At 42.2% G+C, this 24,446-nt stretch overlaps 1 protein-coding gene across 6 annotated transcripts in view; it reads left to right on the top strand.

Moving 5' to 3' along the window:
• THRB (thyroid hormone receptor beta) overlaps positions 1-23,421 on the top strand; it is a 283,184-nt gene extending 259,763 nt beyond the window's left edge. For all 6 annotated transcript variants that reach the window (XM_059664089.1, XM_059664090.1, XM_059664087.1 and 3 more), the window contains 6 exons: positions 1,595-1,695; positions 3,361-3,508; positions 6,509-6,714; positions 11,100-11,246; positions 14,763-15,021; positions 18,492-23,421. In XM_059664089.1, the coding sequence (XP_059520072.1) occupies positions 1,595-1,695; positions 3,361-3,508; positions 6,509-6,714; positions 11,100-11,246; positions 14,763-15,021; positions 18,492-18,733 (1,103 nt within the window). In that variant the 3' untranslated portion in view covers positions 18,734-23,421. The remainder of the gene's footprint in view (positions 1-1,594; positions 1,696-3,360; positions 3,509-6,508; positions 6,715-11,099; positions 11,247-14,762; positions 15,022-18,491) is intronic.
• Positions 23,422-24,446: the final 1,025 nt, after the last annotated feature.

The following is a 24,446-nucleotide window of genomic DNA, read 5'->3' as shown; positions in this document are numbered from 1 at the left end:
TAGTTAGTTATCAAACTGTAGAATTGGGGCGGGGGCGGTATAGTGAACATGGTCAGAGATGTTCTGGACTTAACTAGCATTTTCCAATGGATTTTAGTGGTCAGTCTTTATGAATCAAAAACAATGGTTGCTATTTGTGTATTAGTTCCTTAGCAAGTCCAGGTTTTTTAAATAAAAACTACACAAATAAGACAGTTTGTTTTAGAAAAATTGAAAAACATGAATTAGCAAAACATAAATTTACCTATCATTTCTTTGTATGGATGGGATGCCCCAAAACTATGTTTGGAATGAATCAGTGCCTAATGAGTTTTCCTGTCGATTTTGTTAGTATTTCTTACTAAATTTGAGTGACCATACCATCCATTACCTAAGAGATAGTGGTATACACCCTTGGGGTTGGGGGGGGTTTACAGTTATGCAAAGGGGAATGATAACCAGCAAGGAAAGACTCTTTTGATTGGCATGAACAGTGGTCTCTATAGCCCAAAGTAGAAAGTTGAACAAGTTGTGTAAAATTCAAACTTCAAATTTTCACTTCTGGTGATGGTATCTTAATCAGATTGGCCTGGACATAGTGATTCTCATGCGGGGAAACAGTATTGCCCTTAAGCTCTCCTTAGTCATGTCTCACTGTATTAAACCTAGTGATCAGAGTCCAAAAAAAAAAAAAAGCATCAAATCTAGCTGATTCGTGAGCATGCATCTCCCCAGATCACTAGGTCTTGAATGAGCTTGAATCTACTGTTAATTTCTAGGGTGACCCTAAGGCAGGGTTCTCAACCTTCCTAATGCCACGACCCTTTAATACAGTTCCTCATGTTGTGGTGACCCCCATTTTATTGCTACAAATTCAACATAATTAAAGCATAGTGATTAATCACAAAAAAAATATGTAATTATATATGTGTTTTCCAATGGTCTTAGGCAACCCCTGTGAAAGGGTCATTCGACCCCCAAAGGGGTCGCGACCCACAGGTTGAGAACCACTGCCCTAAGGAAACCCAAACTTCTGAAGGCCTGTTCACCTCAAAAGAACTTGATGATCTCCCAGGACTTTCCAGCTATAAAGTGTTCTGAATTTATTTGCATGGTGCCTTGATTTCAAAGTGAATCAAGCCCTCTAAGACAAGATCTAAAATAAACAAAAAGAGTGTGTTGACCAGAATCCAGAGCACTCGGTGTCTCGGATCCTGGCTCCACAATCTTTGGGTCTGTTCCCACTTGCACAGCAAGTGTGAGCACACCTATTTCTAAGGCATTCTGAAACCCTGGGCCTCATAAGCTCTGTAAGTGTGAGATAAGATGCCAGATAAGGTTAAGGTTAAGATACTGGGGAAGTATATTGTCAGGGAAAGACTTGTAAATGTTTTCTCGTTAAACATTTTATTTACCTTTTATATTTAAATCTCAATGATCAGGAGAAATAGATCCTAAAGCAAAAATTATATTAAAATGTATTAAATAATTGTCTTGCCTCCTCTCTCATCCATGTTACCTCCTGTCTTCTCCTTATCCTCCTCCTGGCTGTAGTATGTCTTTGACTTTAACACAATATTATTTTCTCACATCCTTCTTTCTTCCTCCTTCACAGGGTACATCCCCAGTTACTTAGACAAGGACGAGCTATGTGTGGTGTGCGGGGACAAGGCCACGGGCTATCACTACCGCTGCATCACCTGTGAAGGCTGCAAGGTAATTGCCTGGGGTCCTCAGGAGTCCAGCCCAGCTCCAGGCCCCTCCCACCAGAATGCAACCTTAAGTTTCAGTTCAAATTAGACCCAATTTCCAACATTCCTGGCCTGTGATCTTCAAGGTGTCTGGTAGTTCTCTATTTTTTTGGCATGTTCAGGAACTAATTTTTTTTCCAAATCAAAAATAATTAAATGAATGTTTGGGAGAGTGTGATGTCTGTCTGGTTTTTTAGAAAGGGAGATAATGAAATAAAAAGAAATAAACGAAGTTCTCCCTTTGAGTTTTAAAATGCATAGCTACGACATGTTATCATCCCAAGAAGTTATCATTTCTCCTCCTGTTTTATCACCAGTGTTTTAAGGAGACAGGATTCACTCTGCCATAGGCTGTTTGCTGCTGATTTGGAGTCTAATTCCTGGGTTCCAGGCCAAGATCCAGCATGTGGTTCCCATGTGACTTTGGACAAGGGATTTAACCTGTCTGAGGCTTCATTTTCCAAACCCCACAATGGAGATACCGAGTCCCTACTTCATAAGTTGTAGAAGAGACAGAAGATATGTGTACAGCACTTTGCAATGAGCTGCTCACAATAAGTGCTCTCTGCCATTATCAATTCCTACAATACTTAAGTATATTTGCTAAGACTTAAGTATCATGTCCAGAAAGGTTCTGGTAGAACACACCCTTGAGAGTGTTACATAAGCCACCTAAGCCTGGAACTAAATGGCATCCTCAGAAAATTTCACAGTGGCATTCTCCCATGCCTTAAGAAAGGAAGAAACACATTGAACTTAGGGTGGATGTCTGCGGATACTAGAGAAAAAGAGTGTGGCTCAGTGGTTGAGCATCAAACTATGAACCAGGAGGTATCGGTTCAGTTCCTGGTTAGGGCACATACCCAGGTTGCGGGCTCAGTCCCCAGTAGGGGGCTTGCAGGAGGCAGCTGATCAATGATTCTCTCTCATCATTGATGTTTCTATCTCTTTCTCTCCCTCTCTGAAATCAATTGGGAAAAAAATATATTTTTTAAAAAAAGAAAAAGAGTATGATGAAAGGAAAGACCCTAATGCAATGAGCTCAGGGAAAAATGTGATAGAGAACCTGAAATTTTCTACTCCCCATGTACTGTTGTTTCAAGGATGATCTGAACTGATCATGGCTATCTCAAGAATCAAAAACAAGAACTAAACTAAATCTCCAAAGGCAGTTATATTTGTTTAATTACTAAATGATTAAATTATGACACCAAAGTATTGCAAGTAAGTCTCCAGCTCTTTTATTCTCCATTAAAAAGTACAGCAAATCTCTTCATAGCTTAATTTAGCAGCATAATTATGGCTCTCTATGAAATGAAATAATATCATTTATTTATATTATTACTCAATGTTTAGAAAGATAAAAGCAAACACTAGACTTTCCCATTAGCCTCTTTTCCTTGAATAAATGCCAAAAAAAAAAAAGATATTAACTCTATAGTCCTGTGACATCTTCTTCAGCTCAGATTTAGAATTCTTTACATTCACTTTGATCCAACTGTCCTATATTTGAATAAGTAGAGCTACAGGCCCAAAACAATCCATCACAGCTCTGTGGACATGAGATTCTGGAGTCATGTATTTCTAGAAAATATGAAACTGTTGTCTTGGGTCTTTCTTTTTCATGTAGGGTTTCTTTAGAAGAACCATTCAGAAAAATCTCCATCCATCCTATTCCTGTAAATATGAAGGAAAATGTGTCATAGACAAAGTTACACGAAACCAGTGCCAGGAATGTCGCTTTAAAAAATGCATCTATGTTGGCATGGCAACAGATTGTAAGTAATCTTCTTCCTTTGTTTTATATTCAAGGGGTGTTGATTGGGGAAAGGTTTGGTTCAAGGAGATCAGCCAGGTAGAAAAGCGAGCAGGAACCCATGTGGACAGAGGGGAGACACCTAGCATTTCCGCAGTCATTGCTGGGTGGTTTCCCGCTTCTAACTCTGCACGTCTCCAGCTGATGGGTGAGGGAAAGCGATTAAATTATCCCTTTCATAGTTGCAAGACTGTTCGCAATACTCTGTCTGCAACGGAGATTATAAATGAGAGTCTTGTCCATTCACCTTGGGAAGGTCTAATTTTACACACAACATTCATGTGGGGAGAACCACATGGATGACTCCTACTCTTTTTCAAAAGCAGAGACAGGAATTTATTTTGTGGCCATTTTCAGAGACAGGGCACTGGCAGAAAACATCGTGATCAGAAATTTCTGAAGAATGCGAAGCTGCGTGCTATTGCAGGAGTCGCCCTGCTGTTGGTTGGTGGTTATATTTTTGGCCTTAAAAACATTCCGAGCTGAAGTCTTCCTACCCAGTTTTCAAAGTGCCACAGCATATGGTGGTGAGATTAGCCGCCGCCATTTGGGTCCCTTCTCCCCACACTGAGGAGGGGATTTACACCAGCAGCTTTAGTTAATCTAATAATAAAATAAGGACTGTGTCATTCTGAATGGATGGCCTCTCTTTTGCCAGGCATCAGGGTTAATGACCTCTCCTGGCATAAACTTTTTGCACATCAATGAAGGATTCCAATCTTTAGTAAAAAAATAAAATAAAAAATAAAAAAAAAGAAGAAGAAGGAAGAAAAAAATAGGAAAGAAAGAAAAAAGGAATGCATCAAGGATTTTTTTCCCCATGAAAGAGGAAATCATCATGGCTTATGTTTATGTGACTAACAGGGTTCTCTCAGTTAGAACAAAAATATCTGTGGAATGTTCTGGTTTGCCCATTAAAGAAGACAGAATGGGGAGCTTTTAAAAGGAGGAGGGTTGTGTTAGGGTGTTAGGCTGAAAATCCAGGGTTAATCCCACCTCCCGGCTGAGCATATTGTCTTTATCTTTTAAAGGCTTTTAGCCATTGCCAACAATATGCCTGACAAGGGTACGTGAAAATGACTGACCTAGAAAGAACCAAATACTTAGATGTGTCACTAAAATGAACTGTTATTATTAAGTATCCATTTCATTGTTCTATTGAGAACTTAAAGATACGAATGTTTATGAGGTTTAAGAAAACTCAGTGTTAACCTAGACTGGGTGGGACTCCATTCTGAGTGCACCTTATTTGCTTGTGAAGTATTATTATTATTATAGGAGCTCAGGCTTTAGAATCAGAAAAACTCTTGGAGTCCCAGATCTGCTACTTACTAGCTGTGTGGCCATCAGACTTATCTCTGGTTTCCCTTCTGTGAAATGATCACCTACTTCGCAGGTTGTTTGCAGGATCAAATTAAATAATGCACGTCTGATGCAACCATCTCTGGCACAGTGTATGCATTTGGTAAATGGGGTTATGAGTAAAGCCCCCTCCCTCTTCTCCCTTTAATGAGTGAACTACAAAAACTGAACAGGGCTCATTCATATTCCCCACACTTGTCAATCCTCACTTGACGTTGGTGATCTAATCAAATCCAGGTGATTATTCTGTTTACAGACTTGCTGAGCACCTTTGGTTTTCTTCTTCCTGCTGCGTTTGCTTTTTTCTTTTCCTAGCAGGCCACACCTTCATCAAGAAATGGCCCGAGGACAATGATGTAGGACTGGAGTCACGTGTCCTGGGTCTTGTCTGGGCTCTGCCATGAACTTGCTGTGTGACTTTAGGCCAGTGGTGATCTCTCTGGATCAACTTCCTCCTCTGTGGAAGGAGAGAGTTGGACTAGATGATATCTAGGGTTCCTTCTAGTCCCAAAAGACCATGACTCTATAGTGGTAAGCCTCAGCCTTTCCATTCCACAGATAGTTACTAAGAGTCTGGCAAAATGGGTTTGTTTTGGAAATTAACCACAGAAGTACAGACTTTTTGTTTCCCTTCTGCATAAATGATAAAAATCATGGCTGCATTTACTGAGCACTTTTAATACATTATCACATTGACTACCCTGTGAAGTGGGTATTATTGATCCCATTTTATAGGAAGAAATGTAAGCCTAGTGAGCCTAACTAATTTGCCAGAGGTCACACAGCTAGAATGTGGTTGTGTCAGGATTCAAACCCAGATCTTTCTAGATGGCAAAGCCTGGACTCCTTTGCCACCAATAAGGGTTGACCAGGTAGAGAGTAATACAAAGTGAGTACCTGTGAAACCCAAGAACAGCCTGGCCACATTCTAATTATTCCTTACTAGAGGCCCGGTGCACGAAATTCATGTACAGGTAGGCTCCCTAGGCCTGGCCAGCGATCAGGGCTGATCAGGGCCTTCCAGCTGCCGGCCCAGGCCGTCCTTCATTCAGCAGACACCATAGCAAACGGTCAAACTCCCAGTCGGTCAAACTCCTAAGGGGACAATTTGCATATTAGCTTTTTATTATATAGGAAGGGAGCTAATGAGGAGCTGAAGGAAGGGATCATCAGCGTCCCATTTATTGCTACAGAACTTTCTTTAACCTCCTAAATTCTCTTAGTAAGAGCCATCTGGAGGGAGGAAGGGAGTTATAGAAACTGAAAGAGTGAATTCAGATAATTGGCTAGACAGACTCATCTGGGAACCTGTGGGTAGGATAGGTTTGTCCTCTCCTTGCTTCTTTCTTATTTAGGGCCAGCTTCTGTGGGATTGGGATGCCCAGTGTCCAACCAGCTTTGTTTGGAAAAGCTGGCTAGACACTGGTAGTTTGGCACCTGGGCTCATATTGGACAATGGCTAGTCAATGGCAGTGTGCTGCCCAGGGAGAAAATGCCCCAGTGTGACCCACCCTGTGGGCCCCGCTGAGCGGTCCTGGGACGTGCAGTCTGCCACGTGTCTAGGAGTATCTGTGTTTGTCTCCCTCTCTCCTTCTCCCAGTGGTTCTGGATGACAGCAAGCGGCTGGCAAAGCGGAAGCTGATTGAGGAGAACCGGGAGAAGAGACGGCGGGAGGAGCTGCAGAAATCCATCGGGCACAAGCCGGAGCCCACCGACGAGGAGTGGGAGCTCATCAAAACCGTCACCGAAGCCCACGTGGCCACCAATGCCCAAGGCAGCCACTGGAAGCAGAAGCGGAAATTCCTGGTGAGGCTCCTAGCACAGCTGAATAGCAGCTGCGAGTCAGCACTTTCTGCCTCATCTCACTTAGTCCTCACAGCCCTGGGGGCTGAGGTGACCAGCCCATCTTACTGAGAAGGACTCTGCAGCACTGAGAAGTCAGGTGATTGCAGAGCCAGGAATGGAATCCAGGTCTCTCTGAGAGCAAGGGTCCCTCCTAGCGCTACTGTTTGTGGGTCCCTAGATTCCAGAGCAGTTCCTACGGCCCCATTATCTGCTTGCTTTTGCTACTAGCTGTGGATTAATTAGTAAAATTCATTACTTGCCAGCTTTCCCTTTTAGGCTCATTTCTTCCCTCAGATGCCCATTTACATACATACTTAATCCACTAAGCTCACTCCAAAATATTCCCTTCAGAATAACCCCTAGAACAAAGTATTCCTTATCTCAAATGCATTTTTATGTCAATAGAAGTCAAAATGTTTAGCTTAAATTCTCTCAAGGCCAGGAAGACAAAGTCGGGATGAGGACGAAGAGGGGGCATGTAGAGAAAACAGGACTTTCAAGACCCTTAGAGTATCGTTGTTTGATGTTTTTATAAAAGTAACCATTGTGAAAGTCCTTGCCACTCATTTCTCCTTTGAACTTCGCAATGCTTTGAGGCTGGAATTACTATCCCATTTTACAGATACGCAAACCAAGCCAAGGCCTTAAGTGGCTCACCCAATATCATGTTACTAGAAAGTGGCTGAGCCAGGCCCAAGGCCAACTCAGGTCTTCTGCTTCCAAGTCCAGGCCCTCCACCCACCTCACCAGATGGACTACCCATCCCACCACCAGCTGGTGTTTGACCATCACAGAGACTGACCCTGCTCTTGGTTTATGACACGAACCCTTCATGAGTATCTCACTGAGCCCCGCATCAGACATTCTGTGGCAGTGATGACAAACCTTTTGAGCTTGGTGTGTCAGCATTTTGAAAAACCCTAACTTAACTCTGGTGCTATGTCACATATAGAAATCTTTTGGTATTTGCAACCATAGTAAAACAAAGATTTATATTTTTGATATTTATTTTATATATTCGAATGCCATTTAACAAAGAAAAATCAACCAGAAAAATGAGTTCACGTGTCATCTCTGACACGCGTGTCATAGGTTCACCATCACTGCTCTATGGGTTTATTTTTAACTCAAGGGTACATGAGAGTACCTTTCCACTCGAACAAGAAGGTATAATGATATAACTGTCCTACTTCAACATCACCATTATAATGTGATTGGTGTGTGTGTGTGTGTGTAGGAAATTTGGGGAGAGGGGACTCTTACCCATAATTCACTTTGTTGATGACTTCTACCAACAGTGTTAGCAAACATGATTCTAAGAGCTGACATGAAATGTATATTATTTGTAGCTGCTTGATCTGTTCAAGAAATTGCCCCCTCTTGATCCAAATATAAATAACCACTTCTTCAGGCCTTTTTTTTTCTTAGAGGGGTGCTGGAAAAGATCAGAATGCTTGCACTGTCCCATCTATCTCTACAATGAACTTCATTTCTATCAGCCAATCCCCTTCTGTGCCTGGGATCACTCCTGCAACTCGGGGGAGCGACCATGTTCCATTCAGCACTGTACCCAGGGTCTGGCACATGTATTGTTGAAATTTGTGGTAGCTCTTCTCCGAGTTGGCTGCCATTAGATTCTTTCCTCCTTGTATACACAGCCCATTCTCCCATGGAGAGGTAGAGTCTATTTTTCTCTCCCCTTGAATCTGGTCTATGATTCCTTTAAACAATGGATTTGGAAAGAGTAACCACTCAGGCTGAGTCATAAGAAGCCTTGTGGTTTCCATTTGATTATCTTGGAGGGGGAAGCTACCTTGTCTCTCTGGGGGAAGCTAAATGCCATGTAAATAAAAGCCCACCTACCCTGAGAACTGCCATGCTGTGAGGAAACCCAAGCTAGCCATGTGAAGAGGTTCTCAACCCAGGCACCAGAAATGTGAGTAAAGAAACCTTCAGATGACACCAGCTTCTGGTGCCATATGATGACAGTTGTATGAGGGACCCCAAGTGAGAACCAACTATGCAACTGAGACCATCAGCCCCCAGAACTCTGAGAGTAAACAATGTGTTGTTTTTAAGCCACTAAGTCTTGGGGTAGTTTGTTACACAGCGGTGGATAACCAGAACAGAACTCAATAAATATTTATTAAACAGAACATACAGTTCCACCATCCTCAGAGACAGTACAGTTAAGCCGTGTCTCAGCCAGGTTACAAATAAATATTTATAAATATTCCTTGCAGAAGGATGACCTCAATTGAGTACTTATGCTCAGGATGAAATTTTCACTCTTTTGGTTGGTGAATTACTCCTGCAAAGACATTAGGAATCCTTCATTAAAGTCAGCTTTGCTAAATGGCATTCAGGTCCTGAATAGTCTTCTACACATTAGGATTTGTGTCTCCTATGTAGTGAGACCCCTTTTTTGCTTGCAACACTGCATATTATTTCATTTATTTTCATGTGATAATGGCTCATCTTGCTCTGAAATAGAATTTGAGGAGGCCTATTATGCTAATAATAATAATAATGTATCAAAAGGGATTAAAAGATATTGTCATCAAAGCTAGAAGTATTCATTTATCTGGAATGGGTAAGTAACTTACTCCCCGAAAAGAGTTTCTTCATCATTTTTTATCCTAAGACCATGACCCAAGTCAGAAATAGAGAGACTGGTGGTTTCACCCAGGGTTCAAATCCACATTTGTGCTGAGAAATAAGAGTCATTGGCAAATAGGCACTTTTGCAAAAGCCATGCAGATTTTCCTAATTCTAAAGCCACACTGTACAACTGTTTCCAAAAACACTTCCATCATATAATTTTCTAGTTTTCTCCATCCACTTAAATGCTCAATTTAATCACCAACAATTTGCAAGTGATGACAGTGATGGTGAAGAGTCCATGTGGACTGGGACAGGAACAAGAAGTCTCTGGTGCCAGACAAGGGAAAGCAGTGTCTCCCCACCAAGGGTAACTCACTTTTACACCTCCCAGGGGCAGTTCGGTTTGGAGTGAACCATTCCCCCCACACCCCACATACCAACAACATTATTGTCTATTGGCATTGTGTTATTATTGTGTGTTGGCATGTGTTATTATTCTGATCCCTTAGTTCCCGTGCAAAGGGATGGCTTTGAATGGATTTTTTCACCCAAGTATAAAATGTGACCATCAGAACCAGGGCCAGCCTGCCTGCTTTTCCCCTGGCAGAGTTACTGTCTGATTTCTCACATTCTTAAATGGGGTAGCCTTGAAAAAGGAACATGAGCAAAAGGTTCAGACAGGATGAATGACTTGGCCATGTGTGGTCTGTGTGGGCAGATCATAAGACAAGTGCAATCAACTCAGGAAGGCTTCTATCACCCAAGCAGGAAGCACTGGTGACAACAGGGGATACATGGAGGCCACACCATGGCAGTCACCGAACGCCAGGCTAGGGAGCTGGACAGCTCCCGAGGGCATCGGGAGCACAACCACCTGGGGGCTTGCTACAATGCTGATTCTGCACAATTGAGTCTGAGGAGAGAGCTAAGATTCTGTATTTCTAAGAAGTCCTCCAGTGACACCCATGCTGCTACACCACCCTTTGAGCAGCAAGACCATGGATTGTTCTTAGGCAAGTGAATAGCAGAGAAGTGCCCTCGGGACATTTAATACTAGTAAAATCCCCCCTCTGCCTGAGGGTGTGCCAAGTTTTCATGACTCAGTTCCTATAGGCAGCCTAGATAGTTCCTCTCACGCTGCTGTGACCTCCTCCAGCTGGAGCCTGTAAGCAAACAGGATGCTGAACCCCAGCTGGGTGGAAAACAAGAGTGAATCCACAGGGTGCTGTCTACTGGGGCTCCCGAATTCCCCCCTCCCCCCGCCCCACTTCCTCACTGCCCACATTGAGCCCACCTCGCACACAAAGACACTCATCAGAATGTGCAGCACTCTGAAAATGCCCTATGTCACCTGGTGGAAATATATACCCTTTGTGCTTTCAGAAATAGAGCCCAAATTCCTCTTGTCTGTCTCTCTCTGTCTCTCTCTGTCTCTCTCTGTCTCTCTCTGTCTCTCTCTCTCTCTCTCTCTCTCTCTCTCTCTCTCTCTCACTCACACACACACACACACACACACACACACACACACACACACACCAATCCTGTGAACAATATCACTGAGGCCTATTACAGCAATGGCCAAGACATATATCTTTGCTCAGAGATATACATGGACAACTCTATACTTAAAATAGACTGGGTGTACAGATTGGCTGTCCAGAAGACATTTTTCTTCCACATCAGAAGTAGGATAAAGGTCTTTCAACTTCATCATTTAACTCCTTCTTGTCTCTCCTCCTTAGCCAGAAGATATTGGACAAGCACCAATAGTAAATGCCCCAGAAGGTGGAAAGGTTGACTTGGAAGCCTTCAGCCATTTTACAAAAATCATCACACCAGCAATTACCAGAGTGGTGGATTTTGCCAAAAAGTTGCCTATGTTTTGTGAGGTGAGGAAATGATTGTTTTTCTTCTGCATTTTTTTCATTGTAGTTCCATCAATTTCCAGGAATACTGAGTATTATTTATAATTTAATATTAACTAGTAGGGATAGTCCTATGAAAGTAATGTCAGTCCAAAATGAAAGTGCACCCTTTCATTTATACTTTCCCACCCTCTCTACTCAGTCATCATTCATTAGCTTCTCCACGTGAGGTTGATGAAGATCCTATTCATCCACCCAACTCCAGGCATAGGAAAAGATGGTAGCAATACTTGCATTTATTCAGTACCTACAACGTCCTAGTTATCATGCTCAAGTTTGCCCACATTAAATACAATCCTTGTAACAGATCTGCAGGGTGGCTTTAATTAACCCCATTTCACAGATGGGGAACTTTGAGGTCAAAGTGATTAACTTATCTATATGTGGGGGCCATAGTTTGAGTCTTAATCTCTATTCTTTTAACTATGTATCCCAGCAACATGGCTGTGTGGTTGCCTTTTAATCCTCAAGAATAGAGGATGACCCTTACAGAGCAAAGATTTTAAAATCTCCTTAAGTCCTCCCTCTTTTCCTTATAAGCTCACCCTTTCTTGGCCCATCTTCAGGGCACCTTGAGGAGCTCACCTACCAGAGGTCGTAGACTTGCCCTGTGGGACACTCATCCCTAACATGAGCAGTTCTGCCCTGTGGTAGCTGAGAGCATGGGATCTGCAGTCAACTGTATAGGCAAGAATTCTTGATGAGTTATTAAATGTCTTCAAACCTTGGTCATCTCATTTTTACATATATATATATTTTTAAATTGATTTCAGAGAGGAAGGGAGAGGGAGAGAGAGATGGTAACATCAATGATGAGAAAGAATCATTGATTGGCTGCCTCCTACTTGCCCCCTACTGGGGATCGAGCCCACAAACTCAGGCATGTGCCCTTTACTGGAATCGAACCTGAGACCCTTCAGTCCACAGGCCGACACTCTATCCACTGAGCCAAACCAACTAGGGCTGGTCATCTCATCTTTAATGAGAATCATAATAGGATCTACCTCTTAGAGGTGTTGAGAGATTGACATGGGATAGTTAGTGCTTGGATAGTGTCTGGTCATAAGTATTCCATAATTTTAGCTGTTAATACTATTATTATTTCATTCATTACATTACCATCTTGCCTCTACCTTCTTTTTTGAATCAAGTGGGGTTATGTTTTCTGGAAAATTTTTCCTTTGAAAAATCCCATCAGGTGCCAATTTATTGATCTTCACATCTCCAAGGGGACCCAGAAAAATACCAGATGGAGAGGGCCACGTAGTGCTGTGGGTCTCTCACCCAAGCCACTGAGTGATACGTGAATCTAGTTTCACCCAGAAAGAAGCGGAGTTTCCTCACAGGGACTGACTCTGCCCCACCTTGGCTTCCAGCCCATTTGTGTTCTTGAGTCTGTAATAATGGGAGCCCAGACCTCAGACATGATGGAGACATTTCTCATTGCCTATTTCTGAGCCTCCCAGCTGAGAAGGATGCAGGTTTCTGACCCCTAGACCCAGCTGAGAGTGTGCCTCCCTCTTACCCCAGCTGCACTGAGGTGGGGGCCGGTGAGTCCTGGAGAAGGAATCTGACTTATACCCATATTTGGTGTGGAGCGTTCATGCCTCTGACCATCTTTTTTTTTTAATTAACACTTATTAAGTTTTAGAGAATATTACAAAAATAATACATATTCATTGGAGATTTATACAGCATGATAAAGGTAAAGGTGCATGGTAATACCAATAAGAGATAAACTGCTGACATTTTGGAGCCTATTTTAGTCTATTTCAAATAAATGTGTGTGTACACACACACACTAAATATACACACACACACACATATATATATTGTGTGTATAATATATATAATATTTTATTATATATGTATTATATATATTTACACACACATAATATATATATATATACTTTCATTCTGTAGTAAAAGCTAAGCAATTTGAAATTATATGGTAAAGTAACTAGGTTGCGTTAGTAAAAAAATATGAAATACCCAGTGTTTTAACTGTAAGTTAGTAGTATTACCTTTAGTTTTATATAATAAATTGAACTTTGGGTATTGCCAAGAGTATTTCCCAAAAAGAATTTGTACTTGCTTAATGAAGAGATAGAGATTATGTGTGATTTACATTTCCCTTGTTTATGGAAACCCAGTCCCATCCAGAGTACTTGAATGAGTGTGTTCTCTTCTGTTGGCATTGGACTCCGACAGATAGAGCTTCAAATCGTGGCCTCGCTCACAAAACTTTCATGTGACCACCCCTTGCATGTTCCTCAACCTCTCAGTGCCTGGATTTCCACATCTATAGATAAAATTGGAAGCAAAATATGTACCTCACTGCACTGCTGTGAAAATTCAATAAGGTGGTGCACATAAATCTTGGTATGATGTCCAATTCATCAAAAACAAACAAAAATTCACAGTAATTAATAGTCTTTCAATCTATTTTGATAAGGGCATTTAATTAAACGTTCTCCCTATTCAAAAAATACAACTGATTTTTTTAATCATCTTTCTTAGCAAAATTCTTTTGTAAAGTTTGTTATTAATGTTATTACACTGTCACAAATCCTGATTCACTAAAGCAACCAAATTAGCTAAAAAAGAGATCGCCACATTGACAGAGAGATATAGTGTGTGGAGCAATTCTGGTGCCATAAGCACTGAGAATATAATCCTAGGAGCCAGAAGTCTGAATGCTGGCCTCACCTCACTCAATGGGTGACCTTGGGCCCTGTGGGTAATAGGCATCTGTAAGGGACTGTCTGATTCAGTGCTTTTGAAGAGACTCAAGGAACAAACTTGCTTCAGAAAACAAAGACAAACACAGTTGCCAGCTAAGCATAGAGCAGCGGTTCTCAACCTGTGGGTCACAACCCCTTTGGGGGTCAAACGACCCTTTCACAGGGGTCACCTAAGACCATCGGAAAACACATTTGTAATTACATATTGTTTTTGTGATTAATCACTCTGCTTTAATTATGTTCAATTTGTAACAATGAAATTGGGGGTCACCACAACATGAGGAACTGTATTAAAGGGTCGCAGCATTAGGAAGGTTGAGAACCACTGGCATAGAGTCATCTGTTGATTACTGGAGCTATAAGTCAAAAGTGTTGGCAAATTTAACATAAACACAGCTCTCAAGCAGTTAGTTGGGTTATAATACAAACTCCAGAGTAAGGAGATATAAGCAGTTTCACTCAACTGCTTAATACCAGTTGGAGATCTGTATCTTATGCCAAAGAAATGCAAGTTCCTGAGAGTAAAGTCAGTGAAGATAATGATCAACTTGGAGTCCAAATATATGGTTGTATTTGGAAAGTCTGGAGCCAAGTAGGAAGGGAAAAGCCACAAAGTCCACATGCTCAAAGAGTTTAGGACAAGTGTCTATCACAGGAAACCGTTATGATACCACATGTTGCTCTTGACTAACCTTTGCCCACTTGTTCTTTGCTGATGTGGGCTGGTTCTTTTCAGCTGCCATGTGAAGACCAGATAATCCTCCTCAAAGGCTGCTGCATGGAGATCATGTCCCTTCGCGCTGCTGTGCGCTATGACCCAGAAAGTGAGACTTTAACCCTGAACGGGGAGATGGCAGTGACACGGGGCCAGCTGAAAAATGGGGGTCTTGGGGTGGTGTCGGATGCCATCTTTGACCTGGGCATGTCGCTGTCTTCTTTCAACCTGGATGACACTGAAGTAGCTCTCCTTCAGGCGGTCCTGCTGATGTCTTCAGGTGAGTGTGCCCCGGCTCATTACGGGGTGTCAGGAGAGTTTGGGTGCTAATTCAAATCACCTGATGAGTTTTGAATTCCTCTTTAGCTTCAGAATTATAGCTCACTGGGGCCCTAGTCTTTCAGTAAAAATAAAACATAGCTTTTCTAAGAACTCCCTATGTGATCTTGAGGGAACCCCAGCTTCTCTGGGCTTCAGTATCCTTTAAAAATAAATTGAACTATATAAGTGGAATTATATTCCTGGAGAGGGGGGTCAAGGTAATCTTTTTACTGAGATTTCTGTGATACAAGGACAGTTTTGACTAATACGGAATCATAGTGAGGAAGTTATTTCTTTCTTATAGCTCCTAAATGTGGCAGAAAGAGAGATTCGGTTTGATGCTGATCTGTCTTTAGCACCTAATACTAGTTAACCTCCCTTTTTAAAAAAATCCTCACCTGAGGACATGCTAGAGAGAGGAAGGGGAGAAAGAGAAAAAGAAGGAAGACAGACAGACTGACTGACATCAATGTGAGAGAGATTGACTAGTTGCCTTCTGTATGCTCCCTAACTGGGGATAGAACCCACAATCCAGGCATGTGCCCAGACAGGGAATCGAACCAGCAACCTTTCAGTACATAGGATGGTGCTCAACCAACTGAGCCACTCTGGCTAGGCTAACCTCCCTTTTTAAGAAAGAGAGAGCAGATCTCAGGAACAGTTTTGAGCAACAACCTTTAGCTAAAATGTAAGGTTTTTGCTATGCATTTATTTCTGTGGTTATCATCTATTGTGGCAAATGGATTTTTAATTATATTTATTAGGGTGACATCCTATATAATAAAACCCTAATATGCAAATCGACCAAAGAGTGGAACGAATGGCGGAAAGGCCAGTCGCTATAATGCACACTGACCACTAGGGGGCAGATGCTCAACGCAGGAGCTGCTCCCTGGTGGTCAGTGCACTCCCACAGGGGGAGCGCTGCTCAACCAGACGCTGGGCTCACGTTGGCAAGTGCAACAGGGGTGGCCGGAGCCTCTCCCACCTCTGCCGCAGCGGTAAGGAGCTAGGGGTCCCAGACTGTGAGAGCCCCGGACTGAGAGAGGGTTGTCTGACTGCCAGCAAGAGGGCACAGGCAGGACTGAGGGACTCCTCCCCCCTGCCCCCCGCCCCAGTGAGTGCACTGGGCCTCTAATTGGTTAATAAAATTATATAGATTTTATTTTATTTTATTTTTTTTAAATATATTTTATTGATTTTTTACAGAGAGGAAGGGAGAGAGATAGAGAGTTAGAAACATCGATGGGAGAGAAACATCGATCAGTCGCCTCCTGCACATCCCCCACTGGGGATGTGCCCGAAACCCAGGCACATGCCCTTGACCGGAATCGAACCTGGGACCCCTCAGTCCGCAAGCCGACGCTCTATCCACTGAGCCTAACCGGTTTCGGCAAAATTATATAGATTTTAGATGTGCATCATCTATATATTGTGTGTTCACCACCCCAAGTCAAGTCTCCATTAATCCCCCCTATACCCTCTTCTACCTCCAGCAAATGGATTTTTGTTTAATGAATAATATGAAGTTTCCTCTTTAGTGAGTCAATTTAACAGATTGAGTAAATAATCTAAGCAAGGTAGATAAAGGGAGTATGTGGGAATGGCAAAAATTGTGAGTGTAATTCCAAACTCTATCAAACACTGAACTGAATGATTCTTCCCATTTCTGCCTGCCTGACAGCCATGTGACATAATGACTGTAAAGTCTTCCCCACCTGAATGGCCTGGGCACTTTTCATTAATGCTGCCAGGCCTAGGAAAATGTTACAAAACACTTTACCTTTGGCCATTGACAGCTACACATCAGTGCTCTGAAGCTCCAGTTCCTCCTCAGAATTGTCTTCTAAGCCCCACTGCTTTGTTTGGCATTTCACTTACACAAAACCTTAGGCCTTTTCTTCAAAGACCTTTCTAAACGCTACTACGAGCTACCAAGTTCCTTGGTCCTACACCACTAACCAGAGAGCTAAAACAGAGATGACCTGAAAGACATATCCTTGAGAAATTTTGTCTCAGATTGTTAAAAATAGTCCTTGACCTTTAAAAATGTTTCTCTTTTCATAAACAGGTTTAGTACAACTTGAGCATCATCCAAATGTCCTTTCATCTTTTTCTCCATCATTTATAGGACCACCTTATCTTTATGTCTCATCAAGAGACAGAGTTTGATCCCACAAAACCCAGGTTATCCCTTTAAAGGAATACATCAGAGCAATATTGTGTTGAATTTCTATTTGGATCAAAAATTAAAGGATCTTGTGGAGAATTCTTCTGGCACATTCAAAGGAAAAGGGAAGTCAGGGAACCAGGAGAGAGAGGGAGTGAGTAGATCCACAGAGTAGCAACATCAAATATGAAGGGGGGAAACGAAATAGGAATGCACAAATTGCAATTTGAGCTAAATAAGGGATTCCAAACGCCCATGCATTTTTAGACCCAGAAAGGGGAGTTGAGCCATTAGCCCTGTTCTTTCCTTTCGGATTAAGCAGAACTTTACATAGATTTTTACTAATACAGATTCTTCGATCACTGGACAATTGGAGTGTGAATTTATATGATTGGAGCTACAAAAAGCAAGCTGAGGAGACCTGGGCAGTGGGGATAGGCTTCCTGGAGCTGTCTGAGGAATTCATCCAGGTTTATAAATTACTTTTGTAATTCAAGTATTTGCAGCCTGGACATTCCACAGTCACCCTTGTGACGCGCTTTATCACTCTCGGGAAACTGCCTTGAGTCCCCGCCCACAGCAGTGGGGAGAGCGCCCGGTCCTTACATGCTCTTGGTCTCTTCTCGTTCCAACTCTGGATAGCTCACATCCCCTTTTCTTTTTGTTTTAACCCCCGACAGTACCCCAACACAAGGCAGCTACAGGTGGAACTTTTACTAACGTATAAGGGAAGGGAAGGAGTGGTTCACCACAGCCTGACAAACAACTTAAATTGGATGTTGTGCTTCCTTGTCGTCATGGGATTTTCTCATTGTCCAACACTCCTCCTTTGGCATCCAGGCCCCCTGTTCCCAACTTCCTTCTGTTCTGTGCATGTCCATGCTCATCCCCCTCTTTCTCCCGGGGAGCCACTGGAGACTCAAAACTGTTCCGTTGGTATGCTTCGTCTGTCAGCTCTTGAGGTGGGGTTCTCCTTCTAGACCCTGTGAGGAAGGTATTGCCCTTCACACCCATGGAGCGGACTGTCTAAACCAGAGGTAATTAGCAGAACAAAGCATTGGTCCCCTTCATAGCAATTATGCCATGTTCTGGTATTTCAGTGCCCATGCCCCAGAGTTCATGTGGCACCCGTGCTCACTTCTAGGAGTTGGAAGGTCCTCAGATCTGCCCACTTTCGCATTAAAGGGCTTGAATCAGGCAAGGCAGTCCCTCTCCTTCCCACCCTCTGAATTAACATCCATCTTCTTGCGCCCCCTCAGATCGCCCAGGGCTCGCCTGCGTTGAGAGAATAGAAAAATACCAAGATAGCTTCCTGCTGGCCTTTGAACACTATATCAATTACCGAAAACACCACGTGACACACTTTTGGCCAAAACTCCTGATGAAGGTGACAGACCTGCGGATGATTGGAGCCTGCCATGCCAGCCGCTTCCTGCACATGAAGGTGGAATGCCCCACGGAACTCTTTCCCCCGTTGTTCTTGGAAGTGTTTGAGGATTAGACTGGCTGACTTCCTTCTCATAATTCCTACAGCACTACTGGGTGTCATTTCATTCCATTGCCTAGATCTTTTTTGTTTGTTCCTTTGTTTCTTTGTGTTGGGAGGGATTGTAAAGGGAGCTAGTCCTTGGCGTAGACATGGATGAAATTGCCCCTTGAATGCGGGTACTTGCAACTATTGCATTTTGTTCTCCAGTCCTTTGATGTGAATGCTTTGATGTTTTTACAGCTAGGGAGGTGGGGTGGGGACCATCATTAATTCACCAGCACCAAGCCACCACCAGCTCCCATCTGTCCCTGGTCAGAGACTCAAGCAAGCAAAATGGCACAGCAGAAGACTAAAGAAGCCTTAAAACCAAGATCATGTGTTCGTCTTGATCCAATTTGGATTTTTGCAGGACTCAAGTTAGCAGGACACAGACCATCTTTGGTTAGATGTGGCTTCCAGCTTTCTAAGGAAAGGTCTGGACAAGTTTTGTTTATTCTAAAGCATGCTGGCTTCAGCACTCTTCATTCTCTCCTGGAAGCCTAACTTGGAATATATAGAAATATTTGTTCCCCAAAATCAGCTGTTCTTTCACTGGAATTTTTATAATCTTATGATTTAATTCAAGTTATACAAGGCATCACTCAAAGCCATGCAGGTACTTGACTGATTGAGACCAACATGGAAAATCATTTTCTTCAGCCAGCTCAAAGAAATCAGAAATGTTTGTCAGTGACTCAAGAGTTTCCAAAAATTCACATATTATTACCTCATAGTAGGAAGGCTTCTTTACAGTTAAGGCTCAGAGAACGTTTCCATAGAAATTAGGCCTCTTTACAGTTGTCATTTTTCAATGACATCTAATCCATCCTTTCTCAAACTCCTAAAGTTATTAATCCTGATTGCATCTTTGCTGTGCTGACAACAGATTTCCCTATGGATTACATATTCTAATCAAGGAGAGACAATGAGCTGAAAATGGAGTCTTATGGAGGAATTTTGAGGAGAGACCAGTGCAGTTACATTCCAAGTTGAAGGAAGCACAGTGATCTGAGAGCACTCTTCATGGACTGATGGTTTGAGGATGCTCCTTCTAGTCTTGAATCCTCAAGCTCTTTGCTCTACTCACAAAAATGTCTCCTTGCCCCCTCTTCCCTCTGACTCTGTGGCTTGACTATCTCTAAACAAACACTGGTCTAGCCACTGACGCTCTCTGTCCCTGTTAAAGAATTGCCCTAAGGGATATTCAACAGAAAATGCCCATAGATCATGTACAGGAACCCTCACTCACCTTCCCCACCTATCTCACCTCCCTGATAACAAACATTGGAGTAGCTTGTACCCAGAAAACAAATGGTGACATTGCCTCATCACTTCAGCGTCAGAACATGGGCAAAGAATGTACCCATGCAATTGAATGTATCTCATTCTTCACTGGCATAGTAGACAAACACTATTTTTTAGCCTGCCTTGTACTGCCTTATCCTGGAAAACCTGGGGACAATAAGCCATATCAGTGAGATTTACCTAAAAACAAAGGAATGAAAGTCACTGTGAAAACCAAGTCAGATCTTTTTTTTTTTTTTTTTTTAACTGGCCTAGAAGTCAGGGTGTCAGAGTTCTAATTTGTGCTCTGTCAACTGACAGATTTGTGACCTTGTTAGATTTGGGTCTTGGTTTTCTCACCTTGGGTCCTGATGAATAAGTCATAAACTCTAAATTCCTTCGAATCCTTCATACTCTACTAATTTCAGGGGAGAAAAATCTGGGTCTTTTGATAGTTTCCTTCATATTCAAATTTCTACCTTCATTAGACAAAAATTATGGCCCTCCTAACAGATACGGAAATATTTGGCATTGATTCAAAATAAGAATTTGACACACTACTTGTCAACTATGTAGAGAAAGGCAGGACGGCCGTGGAAACACAAGAGGAAGGGCATTGAATATCCCAAGAGTGACTGGAAATAATCTGAGAGGAAATGTGTATGTTTAATGCACTAGAGCAATTACACTGGCTTCTAGAGGAAGGAAACCAGAGCATCTCTGTGGAACTTGCTAACCATGTTTACACTTTCATTCTAGGTGAAGAGAATGAAAGTGTAAACGTGAAGGTCTTGGGCAGACTACCTACTTTGACTTTATCTATAGAAAGTAAGGTTTAGTTCTCTCTGGGCAGCCTCTAGCCAGTCTCCTTAAGTTTTTGCTTTATTAACATCTCAGCTCCCTCTGTTGACTCTGAAACATAACCCCTTAGTCACCTTCTAGCTCCAGGGTTAACTCTGAGCTTTGTGGTGTGGGGCAGATTTCCCTGAGAAGGCACTGAGAGGGAGGCAAGCAGGTGGGGTAGGGGAAGGTTCACAGACTCCTTGGGCATCAAGCCTTCCGGGAAGTTCTCCTCAATCTGTTGGTCAGAGATTCCCCCACATAGTAGACACACCCAGATTCAAATATAAGTACAGAGCCTGATCTCAAGCGAAATTGGAATGCTTTGTGGATTAACCATGATTAGACATTGGCCAATGACACAGTATATCTACAGTAATCCAGACAGCCCCAAGTACATTTACGTTTGATCCTCAGCCTCTTAAATGATTGCCTTAAACAGGCAAACCACTGATCTAGTACTCTTGTTTATGCTAAGGGTGACAAGCCTTAAGGCACTTCAGGTAGAAAGGAAAGGCTATGAGAACTCCAAGGATCATGACCCTACTGGTCAAAGTAGCTCGTTTCTTCTGTAACTGATTGAGGAACTTCATGCATCTCAAGACTCCCATCTCATAAAACTCAATTAGGAGGGATTTGCTCTGGATTTTTTTTAAAACACTTTTTTATACAGTCCAGACTGTCGAATCAAGTGTGAACCTGATCAAAACCCCTCACAGTGGGGAGACATCCCAGTAGGGGAGGCCACCGTACAACTGGGATTCTTATTTATAAATCACTTAACTTTGGGGGATGAGTGAGGTGTGTGGGTATGTGTGTGTATATGTATATGTGTGTGTGTATATGTATATGTGTGTGTATGTGTGTGTGTGTTACCTTCAAGTGTACTTTGCTCTTCAACTTAGCTGTGCAGTATTTCCAGAAATAGTGAGAAAAGTAAGATCTTTTCCTCTTTATGATTCTGCTCAACACACCATGTGCCACCTCAGAGCTTTTTCTAGTCAGATGAGCCTCTGTCTTCAATGACGCGCTTTGCCGTGTTGATGCCTCAGCCCAGCGCCGTGTCCCTCACCTGGGACCCAGTGACACCTCTTCGGTCTGCAGCGCTGTCATCGGGGTGGACCACCAGGCTTGGCTCTGCTCCAGCAACGCCATTCTTGCGGCTCTTCCCTGAACAGGTGTGCAGGCCTTGGCCCCTCCTCAACACTAACCCCCCACCCCCACCCCAGACTCAGCCTCCACAGAACCGCTGAGCGCCCTCCTGGCATGTCATCGTCGTCGGTGATACGTTCTTATTCTGTGGAACTCTAACCTATCCGTGTCATATTGACCTTTTGCTGCATGAGTCATAAATTATGAAATCAGTCTGATGGTTTTTGAAATGTAGCCAGCATTTGTAAGGCTAAACCTTTTTCATCAACTGAATTTAAGTGAGTCACCAAGCCGCAGTTCCTCTTCAAAAGGAAGAGTGCTCATGGACATTTGAATCTCTGCCCTTTCCAAAGGCTATGGCATCAGGTTCTCAAATAAGCTCGTAATTTTTCCTGTTATTTTAATAATATGGAAATAGTAGCATAGTGTTTCTTTTGATAGTGATAGACTATAATCCATATTTAAATTTTATAGAGAAGAAATTTTATTGTACTGTGATGTAGATATTTATTATCCAGGTAAGGATTTGCCCGGTGTGTATTTTTTACAATTGAAACGTTTTACTTTAATCTTAAAAAAAAAAAAATACATTAAAAAGATGCGCAAAAAAAAAAAAGGACTGGGGGGAAAAAGGTTTGGCCTTATCACAGAATTTTTACTGTGCTGTATAAATGTTTGCAAATGCAAAAAGTGTGCATTTCCAGTGTGTGTCCACATTAATGAATGCCGCCTTCAAAAGCAATATCGTGCAGGTAAACGCTGTTTGTGGCTTTCTGTTGCACAGTTCAAACTGACCCACCTTATGCACAAGACAATCAAACAGAAATCTGTCCTCCTCAGGATTCAGATAATACTCAAGTAAATTACGGAGCACAATGTAAGACAAAGGAAGACTATTTAATTACACATGTACTGTCGAGACAGAAGATATCAGGGCATGAATAAGCTGGCATTGCCCCATTTTTCTTTGGGTTTTCCCAATTAACACACGTTTTCATTCAATTATAGAGCCAAATTGGATCTCTATGCTTTTTTCAGAGAAAACGCTTCTCCCCCCCACACACACACCCATCATGTTTTCATGCCCTGAGAATCAAAAAAATGCTACAGAATAGGAAGAGATTGACTGTCATTGGAAGATCTATGTGTTGCAAACAGTGTTACGTGATATTGCTAGATTGGTAATATTTTTTTCAGCCTAAAACTCTGTTGAAATCTGTGATCAAAATGTTTTAAACTATCCAAAAAGAAAATTTGTATATTTGGGAAAAATGGATTTTTACATAGCTTTTGTATGCAGATATTAAATTGTAATTATGAATATAGTGGGCATAGATAAAGTCATAAGCTTCAATTCTAAAAAAGAAAAAAAAAAGCTTATAATGGATGTATTTTCCTGTCTCTTTCTTTAAATATTATGTTCTAACTAGGCCCAGTATTGCCTACTCTTCTCATCTCCACTGCTTCCAAAGGGAGGGAAACAGGGATGGAACAACATTTGTTTCATAAACATCTACTAGAATAAGCAAATTTCCTTGGGAGGAGGGTTTTGGGGGTGGGGGAGGGAAGAGAGAAGTAGAAGTCTCATGGGGGAAGGCCACAGAGATGGAATGAGGAGGAGGGAAGACTTAACTTTTTGTAGCTCAAAGACTATATTCATCTTATCTCAAAATGTCCAGAATATTATTAATGGAATTATATTAATATCACCTGTCAACATATATCTCAAACCCATTGCCCTGAACACATGTTAGGACTGTTTCTGTAATGACTGACAAAGAGGTAAGTCAAACTAGCTTAAGCCTAAAGGGAATTATTAACTGCAATATCTAGAGCAGTGGTTCTCCACTGTGGCTGCACATTAGAATCACCTGGGAATCTTTTTTAAAATCCTGATTTCTGGGCCTTATCCTCCGGAAAGTCTGTTTCTTTGTTATTGGGTGGGGCCACAACATTAGTAACAAAGAAACAGACTTTCCGGAGGATGAGGCCCAGAAATCAGGATTTTAAAAAGATTCCCAGGTGATTCTAATGTGCAGCCAAGGTTGCGAACCACTGATCTAGAATGTGCAGGGGTAAGGTAGCTTCAGGCATGGCTGAATCTGGGTGCTGCCTCAGTATTGTCGGGAGGTGCCTCTTTTTATCTTTCTGTGCAGATTTTCCTCTGTAGAAATTCCTCTGTAAAAATCTTCATACAGATTTCATGCTCACATAGCCTTTTCCCTTAGGGTAGCCCCCCAGTAGCACTAAGATTAGCCTTAAGAGCTTCAATCGTGGGGAGTTTCTTTGCCCCACAGTTCCAGTAAAAATTGTGGGTCTAATCCTCATTGGCCCAAACTGGGTCATGTGCCCATTCTCGAGCCAATCCCTGTAAGGAGGACAGATTTGCTAATTAGCTCTGAAATTGATC

The sequence above is a fragment of the Myotis daubentonii genome, chromosome 14 (genome assembly GCF_963259705.1).
Source record: "Myotis daubentonii chromosome 14, mMyoDau2.1, whole genome shotgun sequence".
Classification (NCBI taxonomy): domain Eukaryota; kingdom Metazoa; phylum Chordata; class Mammalia; order Chiroptera; family Vespertilionidae; genus Myotis; species Myotis daubentonii.
Note: the sequence above shows the minus strand (reverse complement) of the source record. Positions and strands in the feature narration are given on the sequence as shown.